This window comes from Pristis pectinata, chromosome 9, assembly GCF_009764475.1.
Source record: "Pristis pectinata isolate sPriPec2 chromosome 9, sPriPec2.1.pri, whole genome shotgun sequence".
NCBI classification, from domain to species: domain Eukaryota; kingdom Metazoa; phylum Chordata; class Chondrichthyes; order Rhinopristiformes; family Pristidae; genus Pristis; species Pristis pectinata.
In genome coordinates this window covers 91060119-91084255 of record NC_067413.1, presented here as the reverse complement: position 1 = coordinate 91084255, position 24137 = coordinate 91060119, and the positions used below count along the sequence as shown (strand labels likewise).

At 39.1% G+C, this 24137-nt stretch overlaps 1 protein-coding gene across 1 annotated transcript in view; it reads left to right on the top strand.

Annotated features, from left to right (window-relative positions):
* Nucleotides 1–24137, top strand: part of csmd3b (CUB and Sushi multiple domains 3b) — a 1392611-nt gene that overhangs the window by 1015239 nt on the left and 353235 nt on the right. Inside the window, 1 exon segment of the mRNA XM_052022622.1 lies at nt 23659–23775. Within this exon segment, the coding sequence (XP_051878582.1) occupies nt 23659–23775 (117 nt within the window).

The window sequence follows — 24137 nt, the reverse complement described above, 5'->3', positions numbered from 1 at the left end:
CATTAAACTACCATTGGCTCTGAATCCAGGAGCAGGGGATCGTATGCAAGGTGGTCACCTCTTGTGACATGAGAAGTGCTTTATTAGAATTTCAGGCAGGCTTTTTTCCTCTTACAGCAGAAAAAACTTATGCCCTGAAGGGCCTTTTCAGATTCAAGGAGGAGTTATTAATTCTTGAGACAGTCTTGGCATGTATCTAGTCTATTTGCCATCTCTCTCATGTTGTACAGCTAACTTCAGAATGCATTGAATGTTATCCATGAAATTTTCCTTTCAAATGAAAGGGCTGAAATTGAGTGGAGCGTATTGTCATCACATCCACTCAGCCTGTTAGGTCAGACCAGAAATAATGGGGCTGATCTTCCGTTGCCTTAAAATTGCTGTCGACCTGCTGTTTGTTTCAGTGTGTCTTGGATTGTACAGCGTCGGTTGCAAGCTTACTTAGTCCTGTTTAAAGAATGCTGTGTCTGCTGTTTGGCATCTGCATTAATAATTTTGGTCACCCATATTAAATGTCTCCTCACTCTCCTTTGTTCCAAAGGAAATAACCCCAATCAAGACTGTCACTCCTCCTAGCAATAGTTCTGGATTTCAGGTTTATGGGACTGGCATATCTAATACATTCCTGTGGCACTGCTCCAGGCACAGTCTTCCACATTCACTTGTTTCAGAGGTAAAATGAGGAATACAATTCCCATTGGCTCATGGTGACCCAATATTGAGTAATGAGATCTCTACTGAATCTATCTTACCTGACAAGGCAGTGGTGTCTTCCAACATGTTAGAAGCACAGGGTGAAGATGAGACTTTGTACAAGATGTCTGTTGAACTAAGCAATAAAATTTTATCAGAGACTTAATTGCTAAATTCTGAAGTTCATGCACTGGTAGCACACTTGCAGGTTTTCAATTGAATCTTATATACACAATGACTACATCTTCAAGGGATATGTTGGGGAGGTCAAAGGTCAATTAATCTTTTGGCTGTTTTTGGTTCTCCAGTACCATTGCAGACCCAGGAACAGTGGTATGTTCTTTCAGGACTTGGATAGATTAATTAAAATTGATTTATACGAAACTTGTACGACATGTTTTGATGTCTTCATTATCACATGATTGAATTACAATGCTGGTTGCAGAGTCCAAAGATGGGAGCAGTCTCAAGGCAGGGAGTCAGACATTTATGCCCGAGATATAAAGAATTATTTTTTTGTAAAATGCATTGCCAGTCTTTGAAATTCTCTACCTTTAGAGGACTGAAGAGGACTATAGAGCTATTGCATCTATTCCAGCCTGAGACTGATGGATATTTTAAGACACAATTGATCTTTTTGACATTTTGGTGATTGGATGGGAAGGTGGACAAGTTACAGTATCACCTATGATCTTAATGAACGGCCGAGCAGAGTTGAGGGGCCAGACGGACTACTTATGCATTTATTTCTCATCTCCTCAGTTTCGTAAAGAACAATAACTTCATCAAATGTTTGCATCGTTAAAGTCATAAATTATCAATTCTCTTTCCTTCTATGTTTGAGATTGACATCAAAACTAAATGTAAACCATCTCCATAGTCTCTGATTTCTGCTTTCTATATTGAATTAATGCTTCACGGCAAATATTTGGAAGTAAAATTTTCAGGATATAAAGTCTATTCTTTTGCAATAATTTATCTTTATTTTGGCCAAATTGGACTGGGCCCAGCTCGTGCCTCACAGTTGTTCCACACCCACTATACAACTCCTAAAGAGCTCAGTGCTTTGGCATTGAGGTGAGTCTGCAAAGTGGAGATGGTCCCAAGCAGTGAGTGAGCCAACATGAAGCCCTGCTCATAGTCCAATTAAAATCAGAAGACCTCTTCACTGTTGCTAAGTACTGGTAAAAATCAGATGAAATGGTTCTCTCTGTTGGTTGGAAAAATATAAATACTTATTAAACACATTAAAAACAATAAATTCTGAAACATATTAAACTGCTGTCATTTACTTAAAATATAAATATTAAGTGAAATAAAGAAAAACAAAAATAACTTCATTATGGTTGGTTGGTGTAAAGGTGAGAAGCCAAACATGAGCCCTTCTGCTCTGAGCTTCAGGATGCCCTGAATTCACTGTGACTCTGGGAGCTGAGTAAGAGGTGAGAAGCACCCACAATTGACTCCAGTGTATTTCCAGCATCCACAATGCACTGTGCAGGCACAGAAGTTAGCTTGGACCAATATGTACTCTGCCAATTCTTGGCGATGCTCTGTGGTTCAGCGAGCTAGTTGTCCGTTCTTACTGTCTCATATTTTAGACTTGCGCTGTTTGATCGAGGCATATTTTCACAATGAGGTTTTGGGCATTGTATTTGGACTATTATTCCAGTTCACATCTTTTTCAAATGCTCAAGCAGGAGCCCAGCATTGTTCTGCAATGTATGCATAATTTCAATTAAGTGTTATTGTTTAGTTGATTAATCTTGACAAGGAGATTGCCATTGAAGTCAGAGATTTACTCAATTATTTACAGTTCATAACAAAACCTCAGTAATTTTGATTGTAAATCATCCATCAAAGAGATTTTCTAATTTGAATTTCAAGATCATTTTGGTATTATGGAAGTGTCAACAACTTTGTCCTGAATTTATCTTGGAACAAATTGTAAACTCTGTCACGGCAGCCTTATCACTGTGAGCATTTTGCAAAACAATTTCCTATTCAGAAACATACTTAGTTGTCCTCTGTTCTCTAAGAATAATGCAATATTTTGAATAGTATTTTCTAATTAATACATTTTCAGGATCCAGAGTATAACTGACAAGGCCAGCATTTATAACCCATCCTTTAATACCCTGTAGGAGGTGGTGCACACTTCGGCATTGAGCGTTAGTGGTGGAGGGAAAAAATGTTTAGGGAGGATAATGGGGTGTCAATCAAGCAATCTGCTTTTTCCTGAATCATGCTAATTTTTTGGAGAGCTCCATTCATCCAGACAAATGGAGAGTATTTCATCAGACTCCTGACTTGTGCCTTGTAAATGGTAGTAAGGCCTTGGTGTGTCAAGAGGTGAGTTACAGAGTACAAGAGTAGGGATGTCTTCTCCGATTGTATAGAGCCTGATGGGACTGCATCTGGCATGTTGTGCATGGGTCTGGTCTCCCGACCCAAGGAAGGATATCTTGCAGCAGAGGGAGGACAGTGAAAATTCACAAGACTGCTTCTTGGATTGGCGGTCTGTTACATCCAGATTAAACAGACTAAAATTGTACCCTTGCACAGAGGCCCCAAAATTTCCCTCCACACCAACACACTTATTCACCTAGCTAAACTTCTTCTCACATTGAATAATTGCTCTTCAATTTCACTCTCTTTCTTCAGATCAAAGGTTTAGTTATGGAAACTCACCTGGGCCCAAGCTATGCCTGTCTTTTTGTGGGATCCGTCTTTGTTTCAGTCCTGCTCGGGCCCCCTCCCTAAATTCTTTTTTCCCAATATATTGATGACTGTGCAGAACTGCTTCCTGCACTCCAACAGACAAAAAAATTCATCTATTTTGCTGCTAACTTCCAGCCTGCTTTCGCTTTCACATAGTTGACCTCTGATTTTTCTCTTCCCTTTCTGGAGCTCCCTGTCTCCATAAACGGTTAGCAACAAACCCAAGGACGATTACAAGCCCAAAGACTCTCACGGCTATCTCGATTTTACTTCCTCTCATCTGCCTTGTGTTGGGATGCCATTTCATTCTCCCAGTTCTTCCATCTTTCTGATATCTGCTCAGGTGACAGGACTTTGCACAGAGCTGACCCTGAACTTCCCGTTACCTGCCACCTCAATTCTCCATCCCTCTCCCTGTCTGACCTCTCTATGGCTTCTGGCACTGTTAGAACAATACTCAGTGCAAGCTGGAGGAACAGCACCTCATGTTCAAGTTGCAGCCTTCTAGACATGAATTCAACAACTTCAGGTAAATCACTTTCCTTGTTTATTTCGGAACAGGATATCTCTACTGTCAGCTATTCATCTGTAATATTGACTCAGTTTCTGTCTCATGTCTTAATAATAGAACATAGAACAGTACAGCACAGAACAGGCCCTTCGGCCCACAATGTTGTGCAGACATAGCTATTCCCTCTTGCCTACAGAATGCCCATATCCCTCTATTTTCTTTTCATTCATGTGCCCATCCAAGCCCTTCTTGGAAGCCCCCAATGAATTTGCCTCCACCACCCTATCAGGCAACGCATTCCAGGCGTCCACCACTCTCTCAGTAAAAAAACGTACCCCTCACCTCTGTTCTGCACCTACCCCCCCCCCCCCCCTTAAATGCATGCCCTCTTGTGTTGGATCACTCAATAGTGGGAAAAGGATATTGGTTGTCCACCCTATCTATGCCTCTCATCATTTTATACACCTCCAACAGATCACCCCTCAGCCTCCGCCGCTCCAGAGAAAAGAGCCCAAGTTTGTCCAGCCTCTCCTGATAGCACATGCCCTCTAATCCAGGCAGCATCCTAGTGAACCTCCTCTGCACCCTCTCTAAAGCCTCGATATCCTTCCTATAGTGAGGTGACCAGAATTGCACGCAATACCCTAAATGTGGCCTGACCAGAGTTCTATAATATTGCAATAAAGGCAATAAAGGCAATTGCCTTCCTGATAGTATCTCTGTTCTGTGTCCTCCTGAAGACATCATTGATATTGTTGATTCTCAGGAATATTTCCACTCATCCCACAAATGGGATAAATTAGCTGAAACCGCTGGTACCTCTGAAGCTGACTGATATGCCCACCACTTGCACTGCCTGCTATAATCTCTGCTCTACTTTGAGAATCCCATTCTCTTTTTTCTTTGCATTGGATCACTATCCTGCTGCTTTATGAAGCAGCAAAATCACATGTTTGGTGTTAATGCTGTGCCTGTAGGCTCTTTGGTGTTGCTGCTTGTGAAGTAAGGTAACAAGAGTGGAGCTATCAAAACAAAACTCTCAACTAATGGCAATATCTGGTATAATAATGTACCAAAATTCATACCACATGGGACACACACGTCTGAAATGTACACATATTTGCTGTTGGGGGTCAGAGAGTGCTGGAGTTTTGTCATTTGTCTTGGATCATTGTTGATGTGGGACTAAGTGTGGTGCAGGGTCCACAGAAAAGAACAGAAATTTTGAGTATTTTCCCAGCTCCTGCCATCGTGTTTGCATCAATTGCTTTGATTGACAAATGTCCAAAGTTTGTTTTTAAGTGTAAACATTTTATGACAAATTACAGCTATTCATGCAACAAAGATGCAGTGTGTTCAGCTTTGGATTGAAATGCTCTTGTGACTTTCTTTATTAATTCTTCCAGTATGAGCAATCTAAAATGTTTGCCAAACACCTGCTGTTGGGCCTGAAAGAGCCTTTAAAAATGTATTTTTTTTAAATAGATAACCTGTTCTACCAAGAACTGGCAGTTAGAGTACTTGAGCTGATAACAAAAATTACTTGATCTTCTGAAGCATCAGTCAGACTAAACTACATTTCAAAATTGTCTATCTCTTTCCAGATAAACGTCTCTCCACTATTTCTACTTATTAATTTTAACTCCATACTTCTGTTGTGATTTTCCTTCAGCTTCTTGTGTTTTTATCTCTCCTTTGGTGTGCCTCTCACATACTCAGTTTGAAATTCGGATGAAAATTGCGTTCTTCTTGGGCAGTAATGGGTAACATTTGAGAATCAAAATGATGGCCTCAGTGCTCTTGTGTACATTTGCAAGCCACATTCTCCAGACTCCATGTTGGTGAAGTTATTCATGTGTGCTGCTAGAAGTGTGCATTATAGTTGGATCATTAAATCAATGGGTGTTCAAAGCCATTTTGACAACAGTCTGCTGTTTTGGGTCTCAATGTTTCATCCAATCTTTTTTTTCTTAAACGTTCATGCAGGCAGAAAGGGTTTCCACCAGCACTATTTAAAGGGTTTACTAAGTGTGAGAGCATCTAAATATAAGATAATGAGTCCTAGTTCTTCAAGGTTGTTAGCAAGTGAGGATGAGGGTGTGGTAAAAATGTAAGGATATGTCATTGGCCTTGGTTATTTCTATGAGCTATTTGGTGGCAGAGCATTCAGGTAATCAGGACTTTACTTTCAGGCATTGACTTCCGTGACACTTTGTTCCCACTGCTTGCTGAGCAGATGTTTGGATGGCATTAAATGAACTCAGGACATATTTCATATTTCCCACCTCCTCCTACCAGTGTGGACCATTCAAAAAACCATGGAGCCAACTCATCCTGTGCTTTGCCTGTTTCCCACATCAGCTGATGTGAGGAAGATCTAAGAACACCTGCCTCACCCACAATGAATCTGCCCTTTAAGAAGTTACAGACCTGTTTAAGCAGTGCTGGCTTGCTTTACTGCTGCTCGTCAATCATTATTGGTTGCTGTGGAAGCATTCAGCCAATGAATATTTGCATTTGCGCTGGATACTGATCAAACATTTATCCAATAGAGAGAGATAGAATTGTCATGCTGATTATGCATCAGCAACTTGATGACAGGATAATTTTGGGATCTGATTGGTTGAAAGGTCAATAGCCACTGCTTGTTGGATTGGAAAAATATTAAAATCACGTATTTGTGCAGTATTGCATATAAATTTAATGACTGAAGTACTCACATTTATATTGGCAAATTAATCCTTAAAGGAATTCCTTAATAAATGGTTTGTTATATTGCATAGAAATTGGATTTTATAGCAATCTATATGCACTCTGCACAGTCCAATTTCTATGGAAAACAATACTTACCATGTGGATTACAAAGTCTATGATTTTGTGAGGAAGATCACTTCGGTGAAAACAAGTGTTCATAGCTCCTGTGAGCCCTGCTTCTGCATGACCTCAATGAATCAGTCTCGGATTGATTCTCTTCAAGAAACTTGCTTACCTGGCAGTCACTTGGCCCCAAGCAGTTTGCCCCTGCCCCCACCTCCTCAATACTTCAACACATTCCTTCAAAGCTTGTGATGGTGTGGGTCCCCACCACCACCACACCCACCAATCTACAACCCAACCTAATCTGACAACCTCCCCCAGAAGCCGACACTTGATATTGACTCCCACTCCCTAATTGACCTCCATCTCAAAATCCTTCCCCACACACTGACTCTGCATCACACTTGCTTAGCTTCCACCTCACTGACTACCTTTAAATCGTACCGCCTGACATAACTATCTTCACCCCCAAAAACCAACAGTCCCCATCACCCAACATTAGTGCTTGGGAAATGAACCTTGCACCACTCTCCTGAATACATCTCTTCCATATCTCGCTAATCACCAGTGTGCAGCAACCCTGTCCCAACCCTGCACTGAGCTCATCCATGACGCACTCCAGTGGATTGCATAAAGGGAAGAACTTGCCTCATGTGGCTTGTTCAGGAGTGCACAGATTTTCTAGCAGTATGCCCATAGACAAAGCAGTCACTGGCCAGCTGCAGTGAAACAGAACTAATGTACCTTACAGGAACTGCCCAATTTCTTGACCATGTTTCATGGAGTTTCCAATTCATAACAAAAGCTTAATAATTCATTTTAAAACTGCTTTACAAATCTGCCTTTTGTGTGAACTTTATATTAGGCTACAGAGCTGAGATTTAATTGGAATTTTCTGACAATGTAAAGGACTGCATTATCTTTTATTTTCAAATCCTGTTGTGAATTTCACTACTTATTCAGCATGGAGATTTTAACAATGCCTGTCAAACTGATGCAGCTGAGACTGGAAGAAACTTTATTATAAAATTATGCAATAAAATGGACTTTTTTAATGCAATTTGAACTAGATATGAGAAATATTTATACCAAGTGTAACTGGAGTAAAATTGGATGATGCCATTCACAGATGAGTGTTATTGGAAATGTAATGCTTTTGCTGCTGGATTTTTAGCTTGGCAACCATTTTGTTGTGTGCTTTCACAATCATTGCCAGTTTGCTGGTAATTTATAGCATGAAACAGAACTGTTATAATACTATCTCCATAGAATTAGCAGTACCCATTTTCAATGATTAAAAACGTATGGCAGATTTAAACTGAGACACTTCTTATGATTTTGGATAAAGCAAAAGATAGCGTTAATGTCCACAATAATAGGCTGGAATTTGTAGTAAGTGGCAAAGCAACACCAATTGCGCCTGGCCTGCAGCATGAATTTCCCCGGTGCTGATATCAGTTGCTATCAAGGTTCATTTCTATGGCATCTCTGACACGCAACAATATTTATGTTATCACACAGGCTGAGCAACTAATTACATTGAAATTCTCAGACAATAAACCAGAGATAAAAAACACAATTTTAAAATAATATGTTGAACATTTACAGAGTGCAAAATAACTTGCACGAGATTATGATAGTTGAAATAACAAACATTTTTTAACAAGTAAAATCCTTTGAATTTTAAGATTTAGCTGAGAGAATGACAATTTATAAAAGTATATATAAAAGATAAGATTAAGATATCTTTCTTAGTCACACGTACATCGAAACACACAGTGAAATACATCTTTTGCGTGGTGTATTCTGGGGGCAGCCCGCAAGTGTCGCCATGCTTCCAGTGCCAACATAGCATACCCACAACTTCCTAACCCGTACGTCTTTGGAATGTGGGAAGAAACCGGAGCACCCGGAGGAAATCCATGAGTTTATATAAAAGGTTGTGAGATAATAATTATGAATTAATATACCATTTTAAAAACTCACACATTTTATGCAATAAAGCATAAGTAGAGAAAAAGTTCGTAAAACGCTTGTGTCAACAAATTTCAGTGGACCCTATGCCCATGGCCTTCCACCTCAGGTTCAGGATGGCTGGCTGACACAGCTCCAATTGGAGTAGAGGATATTGGTAAATTGGCAAGTTGTTAAACAGCAGAGTATGATCAGGATACTAGCGCAATGTAGATTCTGGGATAAGCAAATTGGGATATCAGCACAGTTTAGATGGTGGAAGTGAGTGGGCGTAGAATATTGGACTGTGGAGGGCCAGGATATGGTAGGCTGGGTTATCAGGCCTTGGACCCAGAGGATCACATGGTGACAGATGAGAAGTCTGGCGGGTGGCTTGGTGAAGTACAATGAAAGGACAGGTAGGTGGAAGGAAGGAAGAAAGAAGGTAAGTTATTGATGTATCTGCAGGTGTCCCTGTCTGTTCTGAGCTAAAAAGGCATCATTGCCCCAGGATTGCTTAATAATGGGAATCCCAGGATAGTGTGGTATAATTTGCATGCAATGTTCCATTATGATTTCTGAATATTATGCTGGAGACCATTGGAGCCTGTGGAGGAGCACAGAATGCCTGCCAGCAACTTCTGCTGTTTCACATCTGGCTATGCATGTGCATGCCCCAGAATTTGTTTTCAGTTTCACAATATAATTAAGGCACATATTGATGGTTTTATTATCATTCCAGCTGCAAAATTAGACTATTATTAAGTGAACCTTTATCCCCATTTAACTGAATGATGATCGGTGTGTATCAAGTATCTGTTTGTTATTTAGAAAAATTGTGAACAAAAACGAACCAGACCAAAATTCTTTGATTATTAATTCGACAGAAAAATAGGCTCGGAATAGGATATAATTTTATTTTGCACTCAGTATCACCATTGAACACATTGTTAGATATTAAGATTACATACAGCAGCATGGGTCATTAAGGTCTGTCTACAATTTAGCCTGGAACTCTGTAGTTTTAGTTATTTTCTTTTGCAAATCCATCTGCTTTATGAATCATCTAAATTAAATGGTTAAGTTTTTTCCAATTAATGTAGGATGATTTCAGTTTTATGCTATGGATTTATATTCAATAAGGTTTGGATTGAGGCTCCCAACCATACATTACTCAGTTGTCATGCATTCAGCAGGCAGAGGAGACTTTGATCATTTTGGATTGTATTCAGACCTTTATCTCTGAGCTAAAGGCCCAGGCTGTACAGACTGCACACCTCCTTCATCCTAGGATTATGTTAGTTCAGTGAATCAAAGCTTGTCAATGAAAATTGATCCTATAAGATAGTTTTTGAATTTGAAATATAATGAGGTCCATATACGTTGTTTATGGTAAGTTGGACTATTTGGAATTTTGAGCTGCAAAATTCAATTGGATTTTACCAGCCTTTTGGGCACTACGGGAACCATATTGGTTCTATCTATGGTTGGTGTTGCACTTTAAATTAAACTAAACTAATTAAGTTGATTTATTATTGTCACATGTACCGAGGTACAGTGTAAAACTTTGCTTTGCATGCCATTCATACAGATCATTTCATCACATCAGTACATTGAGGTAGTACAAGGGAAAAGCCAATAACAGAATGCAGAATAAAGCATTACAGTTACAGAGAAAGTGCAATGCAGGAGGACAATAAGGTGCAAAGCCATGACAAAGTAGATTGTGAGGTCAAGAGTCCATCTTATCTTACAAGGGGACCATTCAATAGTCTTATAACATCAGGATAGAAGCTGTCCTTGAGCCTGGTGAAACGTGCTTTCAGGCTTTTGCATCTTTTGCCCAATGGGAGGGGGAAGAAGAGAGAATGTCCGGGGTGGGTGGGGTCTTTGATTATGTTGTCTGCTTTACCGAGGCAGTAAGAAGTGAAGACAGAGTACATGGAGGGGAGACTGGTTTTCGTGATGTGTCCACAGCTGTTTCTTGCAGTCACTTCCAACCATGTTGGAAGAGATATTAGCATTTGTATCACCAATTTCCATCCTTATTACACAGAGTGAGAAGAGCATGACATTAAACGACACATGCCATTGGCTAATGCCAATGCAATAAAAAAAACTCTTATTGATCTTTTATTTGTGAATAGCTTTGATATTGGAATTTTAAGGCATCATGGGAAATTTGGTCAGGTAATTTAAGCATTAAAGAATTGTGTGGCTAATGTGTGCTGTTGTCTCTATTAACTGCAATAAGGAACTTTCCTTTTGTAATTACCTGAGGAGATGCTGAGGAACAGAGAAAATGTGTGGATGCATATTTGTTGAAGTTGCCTTTCAATGCATTAACTATTAATGCAATCAGTTCTCTGTTTGTTATTTAGAAAGATGGTGAAGCAAGATGAGCCAGACCAAAACTCTTTGATCATTAATTGGTGGAAGAAATGGCTCAGGATTGGGCATAAGTGCAGCATTGGAGAAGCAGAATCAATTGAACAAACATGGGATTGCAGAACACAGTAAATGAGTTGTTGTGTATATTCCACATAAAGACGATAGATTGGAAACCAAGGGGGAATTAAACTGAGTGGAAGCGAGGTATCCACGGACACATCAAACTGAGTTCCAGAGAACACAGCAGGAACAGATTGAAGCGGTTTCCTAAAGGAGTTTAGAAGCATGAACACCAGTGCTGAGCTTCACTGATAATCCTGCGCCTTTCTTGAATATTTTCTATGTACAACTTAGAAAACACAAGAATGCAAGAAAGTAGGAGCATCCATGGTAATGGGTAGGCACAGCAGTGTAGCGGTTAGCGTAATGCTATTACAGTGCCAACGACACGGGTTAAATACCAGCCGCTGTCTGTAAGGAGTTTGTATATTATCCCCGTGCCTGCATGGGTTTCCTCTGGGTGCTCCGGTTTCATCCCACATTCCGAAGACGTATGGGTTAGGAAGTTGTGGGCATGCTATGTTGGCACCAGAAGTGTGGTGACACTTGCGGGCTGCTCCTAGAACACTCTACGCAAAAGATGCATTTCACTATGTGTTTCAATGTACATGTGACTAATAAAGATATCTTATCTTATCACCTGGCCACTCAAGCCTGCCCTGCCATTTATTAAGATCATGGTAGATCTGCCCTGGCCTCAATTCTTCTTCTGTGCCAGTTTCCCATAGCTATTAGTTCCCCAGTCTTTCTAATGTTTATCTACCTCTTCAAATATCTCCAGTGATCCAGCCTCCACAACCCTATGGGTAGAGAATTCCTGAGATTCACTGTCCTCTTGAAAAGAATTCCAATGCACCTCGTTTTTTAATGGTCACCCTTCTTGTGATTATGTATCTTCATTTGAGACTTTCCCACCGTGTCATGCATTATATGCTTCACTATGATCATCCTCCTTTCTCTTTAACTCCAACTTCTTTAGCAGGAATTAGAAAAATTTAATGTCTGCCCACTTTTTGCCTTTTTATCTTCTCCTGGAATTCTAATATTCATATACTTCATTGACTATGATTTGCTTATCAGTGGGGGAGGGTTTTGTCACTTCCTGTAGTTGGAATGGTTGAGAGTGGGACAGTGCAGTCAGGTAAGTTAAGTACGTCATGGCTTGCTTTCGTTTGATACTATATGGGACTATACAGGGGTTTGGCCATCTCAGAAAATCTGGGAATAAAATCTATTATTACCCGACCAATCCTAGGAAGGAGAACAGATCACTTTGAAGCTGGCAATGGCAGATGCTGTTTGACCCAAACCTCAGAGTTCATCTGGGGTCAGACCTATCCTCACAATATTCAGTCCTAGGAATGGAACCTCTCAGTGTACCAACAGAGCCGAGCTTGGATTACTTCTCGGATCTGCTTTCATAATTAATTGTAAGAGTTCATCTCATGGCTGCAGGTGCTCTTCCCATTGTAGGGATGGGAAACGGGATGTGGTCCATTACTGCAAGAGGCAGGTATGTTAAGAGAGATGTTTAAGGGCAATCTCCATTCGGATTGGAAGATGATTGGTGAATTGTAGATTCAAGTGAACTGTTACCCTTCAAGCATGAAGGAAAATTCATATTGGTCATCCATACTGACAGGATAGAGTCCTGCATCACTGAGCAAGGCTCAGCTGTGGTGCTGAACAAGCTAAGGAAGACAAACTACAAGTAATTTTCTTTGCCTGATGAATTCTGTAAGGAAGACCACCTGCATTTATGAACAAGTTTATTCTGTCACAAAGCACTTTGCATGTGTTACTGCACTGCAAGAAGTAATCTTATTTTTATCCTGCATGCTCCTGACCTCCATGTGGAACCAAAGCATACCCTGGTCTCTTCTCACTGCCTCAGCTACTGATCTTTGGAAGTTTTACAATGAGGTCAGGGAATTATGACAAAACAGACTCTTGTTGCCCTTTATGTTGATATACAAGGGTCATCCACACCAATGCTCTCTTCCAGTCTTGGACCTTGAAGGCTTTCCTCCTCTGAGTACAACCACCATTAGAGGGAGAGTTTATGATGTAAAAATAGCCCTTTATACTATGTGCGGTGAATGCCAGCTACAGCATGTGCCAGTGTCTTGTTGAAACAATTTCTCCAGTACACGGTTCCCGCCTCATCATCACAGCAAGTAGAGTTCTTGGCAGTGATCATGGCAGTGGTGGCCACTGGTCCAACATTAATTACATGTGCAATGTGGCTCTTGCTCTGCTTATTCAATGCAAAGACAATTATTATTTCTCTGATGGGAAGCCCCTTCTGCATGTGTTGCCACCGCAGTTACTCTGGGATGCTCTGCAGGGATGACAGGACCCATATACAGAAGGTCACAGCCACAGGAAAGATCATTCAAAGGATATTTGAGATTGCAGGTGGGCAAAAACTACTGCCAAGCAGAATTGTCTTAGCAGAGGCCCCAATTTCATGAGCGACTGACACCAGTTCATGCTACCCTACACTTTTTAAAACCTACCTACTTGCAATGTCACAACAATTTTCCGATAGTGCACTGGAGGTCTCAGCAGAAGATCTGATGAGGAAAAATGTTCTACATTAGCAAGGAGCCATGAGCCCCTCCAGACACTCACTACAAAGCCCGTGGCAGGAAACAGCTTTGGAGGTCAATGCAGGGAGTCTTGTACTTGAAAAATGGTGTAATACAGCCAAACCATCTACGTCACCACTGATCTTCTGCTGAAGGCAGGTAGAACCCAATGAAAACTCAGAGCTTTTGTTTCTATAATATGCATTTCATGATCCTTGAATCACGCTGTATGTTGATTACTTAGCTCAGTTCTTGCAGATAAAATATTTTGTGATTTTTTTGTTTATCACAATTTCTTCATTAACTTCCCAATACCAGAAAACAAGCAATCTGGACAGTGGAATTAAATTATAATACAAAATTTCAGGAATAACAGAGATCCTGGTTTTACTTTATTTTCTGCAGAGAATTTCCAGAATAATTGAAACAAGTTTTATTGGATTGATTAGATCCTGCATGACTTGTAAGAGATTGTTTTAATTCATTGCTTACTAAAAGGATTAACTACAGCTTTAATACAGATTGGCAGGAAACTAACATGAAGATAAACCACCCTGATGGAATTTTACGTGGTACTTAATGTGCATTAGTGATGTGTCAAGGTAAAGCTCATGTTTCCTGCTCAAAAGGCAAGTTAACACTTAGATAGGCCAAACATCACATATTTCATTAGTTAGAATGCTTATACAATGGTGCAAAATATGACATTTGATTCAGGTATAGATCAAAAAATTCCTGTCTGGCTTCAATTCATTCTGAACTCAACCCTGACTTCCACCACCCCTCCAAAACAAAGAACAGGAGAAGTCTATGTGACCAAAGAGCCCACTCTTTCCATAGAACACATAATTATTTAACAGTCTCATCAGTCTGAATATTCTCAATCGCAAAGCTAACCAGCCAGACTTAAAAATGCTAACCCATCTCAACACCTCCAATCAGCATGGACTGGCAATCTCCTGAGGCAATACTTGATACACCCACTATTTTCCCCTGGTCCGTGCTGTACAAAAGCCATCATGTCCCAGCCACGTTTGATTATTTCACTCCTACTTGGATATATGAGATGGACTATGACCTATGACCTCATGACCTCACGATCTACCTTGTTGTGACCTTGCACCTTATTGCACTGCACTTTCTCTGTAGCTGTGACACTTTACTCTGTACTGTTATTGTTTTTTTTACCTGTACTACATCAATGCACTCTGTACTAACTTAATGTAACTGCACTGTGTAATGAATTGACCTGTAAGATCGGTTTGTAAGACAAGTTTTTCACTGTACCTCGGTACAAGTGACAATAATAAACCAATACCAATACCAATATGTAAGTAGCTGAATTCATCCAAGTTAATTAGCGTGGTGCTATCTATTTGTGTTAGGAATCTGTTGCATGCTGTGTGGAAGGAAGTACTCCTTCAAATCAATAGCCTTGCTTGAGGCTTATTAATGCTAAATATAAGTTCTCTGCTTTTATTTCCATGTACTTACAGTCAAGAGGCCTTGTTACATTTGCATCAACTATGCTTTTCAGCTTTTTAAAAGCGTGAATCAGCTCTTCCTAATGAAATCCCTCCCTCAGATTTTCCTAACTTTAATGAAAATGTTTTCAATGTAGAAGTCTTTTCTCAGAGCTTAACATCTTAAGTTTCAGAATCTTGTTGTTCTCTTGAGAACTGCATCAAAATTCTTTCTGAGCTATGGCGCTCAAAATTAGATGCAAGGGAGGTGATTCTGAATAGCTGTTTTGAAGGGGTGCTATTTTGATAGCGGCAAATAGATATCAGAAGATTAGGGCTATAGCTACGCTAAGATTATCTTAACGTTTCCTTTGAGGCTTCTTTATTGATTAATGTAATATGTATCTGCAGAAAAGAGAAACAACTCTGCTGAACATTTCATCAGGATATTATTTTGCACATTTTTGTAAATATATTTTATATTTGGATTATTTTTTTATTTTGCCAGGAAAAAATGAAAAATTTAACAGGCAATCAGAAAACAACAGGATTATGTTTGTCTTGCTCTTGGATGCTATCTTCAGTAGTGCAGATCTGGAAGCAGCAATGTTACTTTGGAGTCTGAAATTCTAAGACCATAACTGTGTTGCCAGTAAGACAGAGCGCTCAGTTGTACCCGACATGATGTATGAGACTAAATGTATTATAAATTGCAGGATCACAATTGATCATTTTAGAAATCATAATAATTGTATAAATCTAACCTATATCACCTCAAAGGCTGGGGACATGTCCAAAAATATCTATCCAAAGAAAAAGTTAACTCCTCAAACTTATCCTCAACATTTTTCAAATGGAAACATATGGGAATTAAGCAGAGTGTAGCTGAAAACAGATGCATCAGCAAGATGTGAAACGCTCTGCTGCTGCATAAACTTATCAAACAAGTAGTCTGCATTACTGGGATGATAGCCAGTTTTAAAGAAAGACTGGGAAATCTCTGTAATTTTGACCTTGATAACTAACATCAGAGGTATGGAGTGATGGGTTATTTCAGGCCAGATGGACTCTGACCTCACGATCTACCTTGTTGTGACCTTGCACCTTATTGCACTGCGCTTTCTCTGTAGTTGTGACACTTTACTCTGTACTGTTATTGTTTTTACCTGTACTACATCAATGCACTCTGTACTAACTCAATGTAACTGCACTGTGTAATGAATTGACCTGTACGATCGGTATGCAAGACAAGCTTTTCACTGTACCTCAGTACAAGTGACAATAATAAACCAATGCCAAGATGCTGGGGAGTTTTCAACTCTTTGAGCCCCAGGATTGCTTTGCCAGATTAAAAATTTCCATTTATATGGCGCCTCTCACAACCCTCAGCTTGTTCCAAACAGCTTTACATTCATCAAAATATGTTTGAACTCAGGCCCCCAGATTATTTGTCCAGACATCTAGATTATCACTGTCATAAGGAAGGAGGAAAAGTAGCAATTTTATTGGACTACCATATATAAGACAACTCCACAACATCAGCCTTCCGCACAACTCTTTCTTTGTATATTACTGACTTCTTTACCCTTGGTATGTGATGGGATTATTTAAATGGATGAGAATGGTAGCTGATCGCAGAGTGTTGAGTCTGCAGTAATTGATCCTGAACTCAAAACCACAAATCTCCAGAGAAAGATACAAGATGCATGCCGCATGAAGGCACTGAGGACAGGTTACCAGGGTCATGGCAGAGTCCTATTCCAGTCCTAATGCCAGGATCCAAGATTATCTACTACAGTGCAACATCTACTGGAATGTCACAAAATTGCATCCATTCATTATCTCAGTAAAGCCTCTTGCTATGATTTAACTACTGTCTTTTGAGACTTGAGGCACTGATTTCAGAGAATGATAGCAGCCACCCAACACTATACCAAAATGAATGCTATCCTGTAAGTCTCGCTCACTTCCATTCCCTTTCTATTGCAATGGGCTGAATTGTGCTGGCTGTGGTTGCTGGTTTCCTTTGGAATTTTAGTTAATGGATTTGTTGTGGGGTTTCCTGGCCCGGACATTGGGAGAGAAAGGTCAGTTACTACTTATTTTGTTCACATATTATTTTAATGTTATTCCTCCCAATTTTCACTGAAGTTGAATCTTTTGTTCCTGTCAAAAACTGTGAAGGAGGCCTGTTCACCACTGAGACCTCAGCTGACCAGTTCCTGGGTACAGAGAGTCAGCTCGATCAACCTTCCACATCTAGGCCAGGTTAGGGCTGGTCCGCAGGGACTACAACAGTGAGCCCAGGAAGCTGACCACATCCAGCTTGATTTTGTTCAATGAAGTGTACGAGATAACACAGTGAGATCCATAGTAGAGGTTCTACACAGTTTGCAAGGAATGTTCCTTTAGCGCTGTTCTTGAAATATGCTTCAGTTTTTTTTTGTTGCTTTGTTTGTCACAGGTAATCTGAAGGTCTGGACATGTGATCTGGGGCATGTGTTTTGATCTGGGGAATGTGAATTCAGTTAATTCATAACTGCAGAACGTACATACAGAACTTGGGTTAGATGAATATCATCAGTAAACTGGCAGATGGGAAATTTAAATTCTGCTAATTAACTAAATCTGAAATACAAAGCCAGCAACATTGATGATGATCATAAAATTGCAGAGTGTTCTCAAAATACATCTTGTTCATAAATGTTCTATGAGAAATAAGCCTGTTTACCCATTCTAGTCAAAATGTGATCTCAGACCTAAACCAATACGTCTGCCTCTTAACTGTCCCTGGAAAGCCATAGGAAACCCCATTCATGTGACCTAGCAGTGGATAGTAAATGCTGGGCTTGCCAGTGATGTCTGCATCCCATGAAGGATGAATAACATTTTCTCTAACCTGAGCAGCGATGATCTAATTATTGTTTCAAAGATGAATGAAAATTTTGGATCAATGCATCAGGTGAATACATTGCAGTATGGTTCCTAACGTTCAAACTGAAGAAAGCAACTACTTTTACTTGAAGGAGGACCAGCCTCAGTTCTTGTCTTTGCTGATTAACACAATCTCTTCTTGTCTAAGCATATCATTACATGTCTGGTAATAAATTGAGAAAGTGAATGGATGCTTGCATTTATTTCTAGTCTCTGTAATAGTAACAGATCATTAATGCATTGCTGAATTCCTTTGTTTTCACTCTATTTTGCATTTCCTTGATCTTCTGCTGTGTTGTCTCATTATTAGTCAGTTGGAATGTATTTCTTAATTGCTTCCACATAAGTCATCAATTTTCATCTTCTCCCTTTCCTATACTGAGCAGTGGAATATTTTGTGATTTTATTTTGAAATGTGTTCCAAAATGTTGTGTTGAAATGTTAAGCGCATGAGAGATAAATGAATAGGTAACAGGTAGCATGCGTTGTTTGGGGTAAGAAGCTAATTAAACCTCTGTCATTTCTACAAAACATAAAGTCTTAATTTGCCTTCTGTCATCCTCCATCCATGCTTTGCATATTGTAGTAGATCCAGGAAGTTGATTGAGGGCATTAATGAAAATAATTCCCTCTGGTTCATTCATTAATTACAGTTCAGAAGATCTTCTGGCTACCTGAGGCATAATAATGTTGAATAAATGATTGGAAGTTCATAACATATTCTTCATCTTTTTAAATAGCTGGTTCTAGCTTTCCATCTGTTGTCTATAGTATAACAAATGTCACTTTATGATCTCATTTTATGTCTGCTGTTTCAATTTCTAAAACAAAGTAATATTTCTTAAACAAATCCCCTGGCACATTTTCACATTGAAGATAAGTGGCTGACAACAGAATGCTTTAACTGGTGTTAATCTAAATTGCATTTGCTAGTAATTCCAGCCTCATTAACAAAAGAAAAGCTCTGTTTAAGACATTTGTCCAATGTTTCATTTCTTTCTTTGTGTTGGTTTATTTGTTTCAATCTTTCAAACAAGGCATGCTGAAATCTTGAACATAGTGGGATAAAATGCTGAACTATCAAGGTTTGAAAATGACCAAATCTATTTGCACCTTTGGTCTTTCTGGGCATTATCCTTATTTCTACAGGAAGATTTTTAAATGGTGATGGATTAAAATATTCTGGTGTTCAGAAGGACCTTGCTGTCCTTGTACACTAATCAGTGTATGTTAACTTGCAGGTCTCAGCTAAAAAATTAGAAGATGAAATGAAATGTTGCCTCTTATTGCAAAAGGATTTGGATATGAGGCTCATCTTGCTCCAAATGATAGGGCCCTGGTGAGATTGTAGCAGGATTATTGTTTGCAGGTCTGGTCTCTCAACCTAAGGAAGGAGTGTTGTGGAAATTCACCAGATTGAATTGTGGAATAGGGGATTTTTCATATCAAAAGAGATTAAGTAAACTAGAACTTCACTTTCTTGAGTTTACAAGAATGTGAGGTGATCTCATTGAAATATACAAGATTCTCATGGGGCTCAACAGAGTAGAAGTGGGGATGATGTTTCCCCTGGCTGGGGTACAGAACTAGTGGTCATGGTCTCTAAAACTAACGTTGGCTATTCAGGACAGAGATGAGGAGAAATTTCTTCAACCAGTTGACAGTAAATCTTTTGAATTCACTGTCTAGGAAGGGTAGGGATGCTCAGTCACTGAATATATTTGAGAACAAGATTGATTTTTAGATATGAAGAGAATCAAGGAATATGGTATTAATGCAGGAAAAGGATGCTGAGACAAAAGATCAGTATTGATCTTGTTGAATAACAGTACATATGAGGGGCTGAATAGCCTACTCATGTTCTTTCATTTGTGCATACCTAATGAGTCATACAACTTAAGATTAAAATTGTCAGAATGAGAATTTCTCGAGATAGTATTTGAAAGTTAGAAGAAAGTAAATTGTTATCAAGCCATTACATTAACATTTGCTTAAGTTTTTAGAAAAGCCTATGCAATAACGTGAACATGACCTTTGCAATGAAGAGGATGGTTGTGAACACATGCTTTTGTATTAAAATTACTGTTCTTTTGATAACTCTCTTTGTAACTCAGATGGGAATAGGGGGGCATAATTTCAAAGTTTGATGATGTCCTAAAACATGAAACAAGGGAAAAATTGAGAGAATACCAGATTGGCAAATTACATAGATGGAGGGGCAGAATTTTTTTTCATTCTGGTAAATTTGAGCTGATGCATTTTAGCAAGTTTTTGCAACTGTAAGTAGTCCAGTTTTAAAATGGCAGAGAAACACAGAAAACACACACAAATCTATATAGATAACAAGAAAAGCTGAGAAATTAGAAAGGGTGGAGAAGACTTTTACCTGAATTTAGAACATAGAACATAGAACACTACAGCACAGTATAGGCCCTTCGGCCCACAATGTTGTGCCAACATTATATCCTGCTCTAAGATCTATCTAACCATTCCCTCCCACATAGCCCCCTATTTCCCTACTATTCATTTGTCTATCCAAGTGTCTCTTAAGTGTCTCTAATGTATCTGCCCCCACAACCTCTGCAGGCAGTGTGTTCCATGCACCCACCACTCTCTGTGTAAAAAAACGTACCCCTGACTTCCCCCTTATACATTCCTCCAATCACCTTAAAATTATGTCCCCTCGTGTTAGCTATTGTCGCCCTGGGAAAAAGTCTCTGACTGTCCGCTTGATCTGTTCCTCTTATCATTTTGTACACCTCTATCAAAGAGAAAAGCCCTAGCTCACTCAACCTATCCTCAATAAGATATGATTTCCAATCTAGGCAACATCCTGGTAAATCTCCTCTGCACCTTCTCGAAAGCTTCCACATCCTTCCGATAATGAGGTCACCAGAACTGAACACAATACTCCAAGTGTGGGCTGACCAGAGTTCTACAGAGCTACAACATTACCTCGCAGCTCTTGAACTCAGTACCCCGACTAATGAAGGCCAACACACCATATGCCTTCTTAACAACCCTATCGACCTGTACTAGCTGTACAGAGACTGGTCAAGCTGAGATTCTTCTGAAAGCAGGAAAGGCACAGAAAAGATTTAGTAAATGTGTTTGAAATTATGATGTGTTTCATAGACTATTTAAGAAAAAAATTACTTACATTTGCATTTTAACTAATGGATGCAGGTTTTTAAAAAGTTGGCAAAGATAGAGAGAAAGCATTATTTCTCTTGCATCAAGCTGTTATGTTCTAGAATCCACTGTGTGAAAGTATGGTGCAAGAAATTAACTTCAAAAGTGACTTGGATCATTACTTGAAGTAAAAATGCAGGATTCTGAACAATACTTACTGACTCTTTCGAAGGGCTGTAACAGATAAGATGTGCTAAATGATCACCATTTGTGCTGTGAGATTTTCTCAGATTACCTTATAATAATTTGTTTTACTTTGAATCATCAGTGCTGAGGTCTTTATCAATATTTAAGTTTGATGCATTTTAAGTAAACTCCTAAAATATATTTATACCCAATGATTCTCCAACTAGCAGCATTGAAAGGAACACATGCACAATGTTAGTGTCAATCATATGAGGGTAACTCATCTCATACATGAAAATTAATGAAGTGCTTCTGTTTCTCTGTATTTAGTGATCCACCCGTACAACTGTGGTCTCATGTATTGTACAAGGAGAAGCCGAGCATGCTTCTTGTGACTGTTCATCAAGAGATATTCCAACGTTGTAGCTCGGGATATTAGGTTCAAGTAATTAATTACACTAAAATAAAGATGGTAACCATGAAACAACTGGATTGTTGTAAAAATCTGTCTAGTTCAATAATGTCCTCAGGATGGGAAACGTGTGCTCCTTATCTGGGACAGCAGTTTGCCATATGAGCAGAGACAAAGCAGATTGGTCTGAATTCTATTAAGTTAGAGGAACAATGAGAGGAACAATTCAATCTCATTGAATTGTATAAAGTTCTTAAGGAGCTTGGGAGGGTAGATGTTGAGTTATTGTTTTCCCCTGGCTGATGGAATTGGAATTGAATTGGTTTATTATTGTCACATGCACCGAGGTATAGTGAAAAGCTTGTCTTGCATGCTGTTCATACAGATAAGTTCATTACACAGTGCATCAAGGTAGTACAAGGTAAAACAATAACAGAATGCAGAATAAAGTTACAGAGAAAGTGCAGTGCAGGTAGACAACAAGGTGCAAGGTCATATGAGGTAGATTGTGAGGTCAAGAGTCCAGCTTATCGTAGTTGGTGTGTCTAGAACCAGAAATCTCAGAATAAGGAGTTGTCTGCTGAGTGCAGAGTTGAAAAGAAACTTCTCCAGCCAGAAGAAAACAAACCTTTAGAGGGCTGTGGAACCTTCGTTTCTGATTATGTTGAAGATAGTGATAAATAGATTTTAGATATTAAGGGAATCAAAAATTGTAGGATTGATGCAGGAAAGTGGCACTGATATAAAAGGTCAACTGTGATCTTATTGGAAGGTGGAGTAGGTAAGAGGGGCAGAATGGCCTACTCCTGATTCTGTTTCTTGTGTTATTTAGTTCTGGCCTAAATGTGACTCCATACTCATGAATGTGGGACTCGAAACTGTCCTCTGAAATGTCTCAGAAAGCAATTCAGTAGGTAGACAACAAATGTTGGGTTTGGCAGTGACATCAACGTCCTGTGAACAAATACATATCAAAAAATTACCCACAGTAAAGGTCAATACTTAATATTGCTGATCAAAACAAAGAGAATAGAAACTGCTATTCACTGCCTGGTTGAGGATTTTCTACCACCACATCAAGCTTTCTACTCATGACTACACATTGAGGATCAAGCATATTACTAAGGGGTCATTGGCCTCCCATTTCAAGGCCTATCCTCACATAATATTTTTAACAGTCTGAGTCAAAGAATGGTTTGGATTTTCCTTTTTTGATTGAAATGTAAATGGGTATATTCTACCTTCTGAGGAATTCAGTCTGAAGACACATCAGCATGATAGGGCTAGAGTAGTACCATTTACAGTAATTGCTGGAGCAATTTGCTAGGGATGATTTCTGTGCAGAATCAGTGATTAGGAAGGCTTGAGTGGACTGCTGACTTTACATCTATTTTTGCTGGAAAAAAAAGCATGTGGGAAGTTAAGATTTGTACTCATCACATTTAATTTATTGAAATACAGATTTTCCATGGAAAACTACAAGAATTGTAAATGCGTGAGCCACTTATTGATTTAATTACTTCAAGGCTGTGATTATACTTGCAATGTGTTAACTCTTTTCTTGGTTGCTTTTTGTTTATAACTATTGTTTCCTGCATACTGTGGGCATGCTATGTTGGTGCCAGAAGTGTGGCGACACTTGCGGGCTGCCACCAGAATACTCTGCGCAAAAAGATGCATTTCACTGTGTGTTTCGATGTACATGTGACTAATAAAGATACCTTATCTTACTATTACAAATACCAAAATTATTTAATTTTTTCACAAATAATAATTTTCGGTTTCTCTTTACAGCACTGTGTGGTGGAACTATTCGAGGACCCACTGGAACTATCTTATCACCTGGTTATCCTGACTTTTATCCAAATTCATTAAATTGTACCTGGACTGTGGAGGTCTCCCATGGTAAAGGTAATGGAAAATGTTCATGTGGATTTTACTTGTTTCTCACTAAAATTTGCCTGATTGTATTCTTGCCTTTTTGATCAATTTTATATTAAAATGAATCTTTTTTGGAACAATGAACAAAAGATTACTCAAAATTGCAGTTGTTTAAAATGATGCAAGTCAACTGATCCAAAAGTGTGACAGGAATCCAATCACCGCCACAATGGTTTCAATCAAAAGACTGAAGAATGTTCATGAATTAATTACATTCATCAAACTTAATGCTTGATCCAGTATTTGGAGGGTTTGGAAAAGCAGAGGATGTTGATTTGGGATGGAAGAGAGGATTGGAAGATTTTCCCTAAAATAGATAGAAGTTAAATCTG